Source organism: Hemiscyllium ocellatum, chromosome 33, assembly GCF_020745735.1.
Source record: "Hemiscyllium ocellatum isolate sHemOce1 chromosome 33, sHemOce1.pat.X.cur, whole genome shotgun sequence".
Lineage (NCBI taxonomy): Eukaryota > Metazoa > Chordata > Chondrichthyes > Orectolobiformes > Hemiscylliidae > Hemiscyllium > Hemiscyllium ocellatum.
The window spans coordinates 24296752-24304833 of NC_083433.1; the positions used below are offsets into that span (position 1 = coordinate 24296752).

Consider the following 8082-nt stretch of genomic DNA (forward strand, 5'->3'; position numbering starts at 1 on the left):
TGTCCTTTAGGAAAGGAAATCTGCTACCCTTGTCGGGCTGAAGTAATGCCCATAGCAATGCAGCTGATTCCTAACTGCTCTCCAAAAAGACAAGTAGGAATAAGGAACAAATACCAGCCTTGCTAGTGATGACCATATTCCGCAATTTTTTTTTAATTAGAGGAGGTGTAGAGAAGATATCTTCCATTTGTACAGCAGTCCAAAACTAGGGACCATAAATACAAAGTAATCATTAATAAATCCATCAAGGAATTCAAGATTAAGATTTAGTGATTTATAGAGTATTGTCACTTGTACCTAGGTTCTTTGAAAAGTGGATCATGTCACCAGAACCTTCTTTATCCAATGAGTGGTTACAATTTAGAACTCGGTGTCATATGGAGTGGTTGAGGAAAATAGTAAAGGCTAAATTAAACATATGCTGGAGAAACAAGAGAGAAAGGAGTTTGCCAATGTGAGAAGAGACTAATGTGAAGTATAAAAACATAGTATAGACTATTAGGCTGCAAGGCCTACATCTATGATGTAAATAATAAAGTCCACACAAAAATGCAAACTGCCTTCCACCAGTTTGTTGATACAATCTAGAACTACACTGATACACCTCATACCCAAGCTGAAGCACGAGAGTACCTGAAAATCCACCCTGGTTCTGGTAGGTTAGCACTGGTTGCTGAATGAAACGAGTCTGTGTTGGGGTTGAGGTAAAATTTGAAGCTATCATGAACGTTTGTTGCGGTGGTTGTGTCTGTGCTGGTGGACGAGGCTGAAGTGCTGGGGTGGTTCTTTGAGAAGTAGATGGAGTCTGGCACAGTATTGGCGATGTGGACGGCTGAACAGCTTGTTGAGTTAGTTGTTGCTGTACTTGAACTGGTTGCTGCTGCATGGTGATGGGAGTTTGCTCAACCTTGTCACACCCTGTCAGCCCACTGCTGAATTGTTCATCAAATAGGTCGGGAAAGTCTCCAACTTGGCCATTGACAAACTGCAGCATTTCTGTAAAAAGAATAAAGCGAAAGACTAGAATCAGATTCTTTTATATTTAATTTTCGATTTTGATTAATCTCTTGAGTATCAGTGAACTTGGAGGAGAAAGTGAGGACTGCAGATGCTGGAGATCAGAGTTGAAAATGTGTTGCTGGAAAAGCGCAGCAGGTCAGGCAGCATCCAAGGAACAGGAGATTCGGCGTTTCGGGCATAATTCCTTCTTCAGGAATGAAGAAGGGCTTATGCCCGAAACGCCGAATCTCCTGTTCTTTGGATGCTGCCTGACCTGCTGCGCTTTTCCAGCAACACATTTTCAGCTCGTATCAGTGACCTTGAAATGATAGCAATAACATCGCTGTCAGTTACAATGTGTTTCTCTTTCCTCAATAGTGAGATATCTTTGTTACTTTTTAAATAAAAAGTTTCATCCACATTTTTGTTAACTAAATTTCTTTAAAATGTGTAAAAATGTATACCAGAGTGCAGGGGAGGTGGAATCAGTCAACAGATTCAAGAAAAGTAGATATGCTTCAGATGAAAATCAGGATAAAGGGTTATGGGAGCAGGCAAGAAACTGGAATTGAGATGATGATAAGATCAACCATGGTCATGTTAAATCACAGAGTGGGGTCGATTCACTGGATTGCCTATTCCACTCCTAATTCCTACATTCCCATAGAACGCTTGTCTCAAAGTCAATTAAGAATTTTTGACGTGTAGTTACTATTGTAATGTAGAAAACACAACAGCCATCTTGCAAACTGCTCGCTCCCACAAATATAATGACCAGGTAATCAGTCTTTTACTGGTAATGAAGGAGGAACAAATATTGACCAAAGCACCAGGGAGAATTCTCCTTTCTTCAAAATAGTGTTTTGGAATCTTTTTACATTGACACCATGGTCGCACCTCCGACAGTTCAGTACTCTCTCAGTGATGCAATACAATGTAAGCCTGTGTTTTGTATGCAAGTCTTGGAGGGAGAGGTGAACCCAGAACCTCATAACTTGAGGCAAGAGTTCAACCAACTGAACTATGGCTGACTATGTAGCCTCTATCAGTGAATATTCCTCAACGGCTTCAGAAAACAAATTGTTATAAAACATCTATAATGGAAATCTAATATTGTGGCTGTCAAAATTTCACAGTCAACCAAGTCACCAACCTTTAGTGATGGAGATAATGGATTTTAGTTTATTCTCAAGAATCAGGAAGGTATAGAAACATTCCCTTCTCTTATTTAAGTACCAAAACGTGGCAACTATCTGCCACTGAAATCCACATTCGTGCTTTTTTTTCCTTTACATCCAGCTATTCTAAGGTTGGCATATATCTTACTCAAAACTTTGCTGCCAACTCATACCAAGTGCCATCCATCTATTACTCCTGTGCTCAGTGGCCCAAGTTAGCTCCTGCCTCAAAATTAAGTTCACACTCTCATGCTCAAATTGTAATGTAGCCACATCTCTTCTGTAACAGCACTCAAAGAATTCTTTGTTTTGCTGACTCCATCATCATTTTTGAAATTTCACAAACTCTTTACCCTAACATTTTCCACAAACTTCCAGCTGTCCAGTTCCCAAGCTTTGGAATTCCTCCTGCTTCACTCTTAGATCATCTTTGAACCCATCATTCCCAATAGCCCTTGGCCTGGTGTCAGTGATCTTTTTGTGAAGTGCCACAATCCATGTTGCGTTTTTCAAAATGGAACTTGAAATTTGTGTTTCAGAGACAGATAATGTTGATAAGGAGGACGTAGGTAGTCTTGGTGACTCTCGAGATGTAGGCTGAAACTCAATCCTAGGCCAAACCGGACACCCCAAACGTTCAGCTTCAGTCAGAGAGAGAAAAAAAATGACCAGATAATGGAGTTTAAAAGCAGGATCTATTGGCAATTGCTTTGATGCCCAGAATACTTAATCAGATGAAAATTCTGCTCATACAATACCAGATGTCAGAAAAAACAGCAGAGGATATCTTATTTTAAAAGGTACCATATAAATGCACACTGTTGTGAAAACGAATCAAACAGGCTATTATCACAATATTTTTCAAGTCACTACATTATCATGTGTTTGACGTCACAGATTTTACACACCGATCACTTTATTCATGAAACTACACTCCATGCTACCTTTTACTGTTAGTGAAGAGACAGGAAATTAACAGTCAATAAATATCAGACGAGTTTTGATGGTAACTAACAGTAAACAAAGGAAACGATTTACACAAATAAGATTCTACACATAGGTCAATTCAGTCTGTCCCCTAATATTCATACTTTATATAGAAATTATCATTGAGAATGTGTTTGCTTTAAACAGACTAACAATTTTTGGGAGGAAACATGAACTAAAGCATTAACTCACCATCAATATCCCCAAAATTCAGCCCCTCACTGAGCTCACTCAATGAAGGGTCCATATTCTCAAACGATAGATCCTCACTCTCCATTGCTTTAAGACTCCAAAAATTAGAATTCCAACAAGAACGTTATGGTTTCTTATATCTCAGGTCATGTTCCTGGCTCTTTAACCCAACACTTTTATTTATCTTCGCAACATTACTGCTGCTAGCCCCGCCATCTTGGCCGACCCCATGTCGTTGCGCCACTAACCCCGCCCCACTCCCCTCGTGCTCCGCCCCCCCCGAGTGTTTGTGGTCACGCCCCCTGGAGCACGCGTGTTCCTCGAGCGGTGGCGCGAGCGGCGTCCGTTGGTGTTGGTCGTGAACACGAGATGCGGCTCGGCCAATGGTTGGGCCAGCCGGCCTGATGGGGTGATGCGACGTCAATACCGCTGCAGTCCGTCGCCTTGGTGACTGGCGGCCGCTCGCCTTCCAATTTTTTCCTTGCGTCCTTACGCCCAGTGCAGCGCTCGGTAAGAGTAAGGTTGAGGATGTGTGGTTCTGTTTGGGCCAATACCTGCCAGCGTAAACAGAGCTTGAACGGCGGAGTGAAGTAAAAATTGCAGCATTCAAGGCTAGATACGCTGGGAGACATCAGAAATTGCTGGGTAATCTGAGTAGGCCAGGCAGCCTGGCGGAGAGAGTTCAGAACTGAAGTGGTCACTCAACCCGATCCGTTGACTCTGCTTCCTCCCCACAAATGCTGCTAGAGCTTTTCCAGCAGTTTCTGATTTCCTGCAGTTCTCTGTTTTGGGTTGTTTTCCTCAGGAGGAAGGGATATTTTATTGAGGTGCACAAACTTCTGAGATGCATCAAGCCATAGAGATGTACAGCACTGAGATAGATGCTTGGTCCAACTTGTTCCTGATGAAGGGCTTTTGCCACAAACGTCGATTTTCCTGCTCCTCAGATGCTGCCTGACCTGCTGTGCTTTTCCAGCACCGCTCTAATCTCCAGCATCTGCAGTACCGACTTCTTCCAACTTGTCCAAGCCAACCAGATATCCTGGAATAATATAGTCCTATTTGCCAGCACTTGGCCCATATCCCTGTAAACCCTTCCTATTCATATACCCATACGGCTGCCTTTTAAATGTTGTAATTATACCTGCCTCCACCACTTCCTCTAGAGACAAAAAACACCTACAGATGCTGGAATCCAAAAAGAAGGCTTAAATCCGAAATGTCAACTTTTCCACCTCCTGATTCTGCCTGGCTTGCCTGTTCTTCCAGCCTCCTGCCTGTCTATTCCACCATTTCAGGTAAAAAGTCATCAGGAAGAAGGGCTTATGTCCGAAACGTCGAATTTCCTATTCCTTGGATGCTGCCTAACCTGCTGTGCTTTAACCAGCAACACATTTTCAACTATTCCACCGTTTCCTCTGGCAGTTCGCTCCATACATACACCACCCTCTGTGTGAAAATGTGCTTTGGGTTTAATTTAAATCTTTCGTCTTTCACCCTGAACCTATGCCTGCTAGTTCTAGACTCCTCCACCCAAGGGAAAAGGCCTTGTCTATTTACCCTATCCATACCCTTCATGACTTTACAAACCTCTGTAAGGTCAACCCTCAGCTTCCAACGCTCCAGGGAAAACAGCCCCAGCCTCTCCCCATAGTTCAAATCCTCCAATCCTGGCAGCATCCTTGTTAATCTTTTCTGAACATTTTCAAGTTTCACAACATTCTTCTGAGAACGAGATCAGGATTGCGCACACTATTTCAAAAGTGGCCTAACCAATGTTATATAATAGCGATTGAAAACAGGGTGCACAATTTTAAGGTTAGAAACAGGAAGTCTCGAAGAGATTTGAAAAAAAAGTGTTTTGCTCAGAGGGTTGTGTGTATCTGGAACTGCACCTGAAAAGGTGATAGAATTGAGAACCCTTAAGACATTTAAGAGTTATTTATGCAAGCACTTAAAAGGGGATTAGAATAGATGGATAGTTGGTGTGGACATAATAGACCAGAGGACTACCTTTGTGATGTAAAACTTTGACTTTAACATATCTTACATCATCATTCCCTTCCAGTATGGATGATGTTTTATCTGGAGTGTTTAAAGTGGCTCGTGAAACACCTTCCAGAAGTCCAAAGGCGATACATTTACTAGTTTCCCTCTATACACTTTGGTTGATATACTCAAAGAACTGATAAATTAGTCAGGCACGATTTCCCTTTCATGAAGTCATGTTGATTCTGCTTGATGAGATTATAATTTTCCATACATGCTTGTATAACTTCCTTAACAGTCGATTCCAACAATATATGTTAGGCTAATCGACGTATAGTTACCCAGTTTTTTGCTTCCCTTACTTTTATAATAGAAATATCACAGCAGTATATCAATCCTTCAGTACTTCTTCAGACTCCAAAGATTTTTGGAAAATTACAACCAATGTGCCCACATCACTGTAGTAACCACTTTTAGAATTCTAGGATGCAAGCCATCAGGGCCAGGGAACTTATTTACCGTCAGTCTCATTAGTTTGCCTAATATTATTTCTCACCCGTACTTTCTGGTATTAATGGCATTTTGGAAGTATCTTCCACTGTGTAGACTGATGCAAAATATCTGTTGAACTCTGTCATTACCTTGTTCCCCACATCATATGCTTTTTCTTTCAATTTTATACTCTCCTTAACTTTCTTGATTAACCATGGTTGGTTTATTCCCTCTCTTAGAATCTTTCTTCCTTACTGGGATATATTTTTGCTGAAAGTCATGAATTGCCCCCTTAAATGGCTGCTGCTACTTGCTTTGTGAGACTTGCTAGCGCTAGGTGGCTTTGGGTTCAAAAAACACTGGCAAGAGCTTTTGGGTTTGTTTGAACTTGCAGCACAGATAGTTCTCCTATAAAGGGGTAGTTGCGTGCCAATGTGATGTGTTATAGAAAATCATGCAATAGAAATAATGGGGCCTATAGGATAAACAGGGTTGGGGAAGCCACCAAAAATATCAGTAAAAATCAAAACTAAAGTAGTAGTTAGCCTAACACAAATGATAGCGCTGTCTGAGTAAATTTTTAAATCCTATATTTCAATGAAATAATACAGTGAATTTTATACTGTGAGGGGTATCTGAATTAAAAACATCCCACCTGAGATTTGCTGGTTCTGGCCCAGCTGCTGAATTCAATGCTATTTAAATGCTATCGCAGCTTCTAACTTGCATTTCCAGCTAAAAAGTCACTTCATAATGTGGATAAAGACATTCAAACAATGGGATTTCTCCCCAACCAACTTATTCCTAAAAATATTTCCAAAGTGGAAGAATAAAAAGCAGGAAGATTTGGTGCAAGTAAAATCGCCTTTGTTCTCGAGGGGATGGCTAAGGGGTTGAGATGCTCTGAACCACGGGATGTTTTGATGGATCTCGGGTTTCAGAGAGAATGAGAAGCCGAGACTCTCAGATCATTCCCAACCCCCATCCTTTTTATTGGAGACTGGGTGAACTTGGGTCAGGTATAACTTGGGGGTGGAGTGGGGAGGGATGAGGGTCGCCAGTGGTCCGTTCTTAGTTTTACACCTCCTCCCTTCCACACAAATATACCCTCTCTTATAAAGTTGCTGAATATTGAAACTTCAGATACAGAAACTGAGCCTCTGGTTAAGAACAGGTCCTGCTTACTGTCCAACGCTCGCTGAAAATCACTGCATTTGCATCTTTTTTCATTCCCTATCTCTTTCTCTCTCTCTCTCTTCCTGCTTCTTGCCCCCCCCCCACCCAAACTGCTTGCGTGATACCAGTAAGCATTCCAGCAAAAATTACGTTTATGATACGCAAATTATAGGAGAGCAACGTGTATGTCACAGAACTAAGAAAGGCACAGTTGCATTAAAACCTTCAAAAACTTGTGAGCATTACAGGTCTCTTGCTCTGTCCTCTGAGTGGAAGAAAAGGAGCACTAAAAGATGCTGAAAGAAGAGCTTCTGATTCAAGTAAAAACTTAAGTCCAGTTGAGAGGATTCTGAGTAATCCAAGCTGGAGGATGGGAAAGAATTGTGGCTGTAAGAGCTGCTCCTTTTTTGAAATATTTTAGGTGTTTGAGATGATGCTCTCAAGTTCCAGGAGCAGGAATTACTGATATATATGCTGTTGCATTGTTTTGCAACTTCGGGGGAAAAAAGATCAAAACAATGGCACTTCTAAAAGGAGGAAGACAGACAAAGGCAGCGACTACATGATCAATGAGGGAGAGAGAGAAAGAAACCTACACTGCTGACAGCAGTGAGTCTACACAGTTACTGCCTTTGCTGTTTGAATTCATGTATGTCTGGACATTGGAGAGTGCCTAGGAAAAATGAACAAGCAGTGAAATTCACAACTGACCTTTGAGGAACCTGTGTGGGAGACCTCACAACACAGGAACAGATAAGTGTATGAAACCCTGCTATAAGTCTACAGTAGTGAGTAGAATGGGTTCTTCCTTGATTATATGTTTTATTGAGATCTGTCTCTTGATTAAATTTTAAAAATATAAACCATAAGTACTACATTAGCTGGAGTACTGTTTTTCAGAGTAAAAAGATTGTTATTTTCTGGGTCTATAGATCATGAAGGAGCAAAGATGGTCTTTAGTAGAGTGATATGCTCTTCCTTTTGGAGGTGGGAGTTTATGGAGAGTTGCCATGTTACAGATGATTATGTCTGCAGGAAGTGTCTTTGATTGATAATCCTATAAGATCGC

The 8082-nt window shown here is 41.3% G+C and overlaps 1 protein-coding gene across 1 annotated transcript in view; it reads right to left on the minus strand.

Moving 5' to 3' along the window:
- srebf2 (sterol regulatory element binding transcription factor 2) overlaps window positions 1-3600 on the minus strand; it is a 78392-nt gene extending 74792 nt beyond the window's left edge. Inside the window, exons 1-2 of the mRNA XM_060849643.1 lie at window positions 3357-3600; window positions 634-996 (exon numbers count right to left, since the gene is read on the minus strand). Of these exons, the coding sequence (XP_060705626.1) occupies window positions 634-996; window positions 3357-3441 (448 nt within the window). The 5' untranslated portion in view covers window positions 3442-3600. The remainder of the gene's footprint in view (window positions 1-633; window positions 997-3356) is intronic.
- Window positions 3601-8082: the final 4482 nt, after the last annotated feature.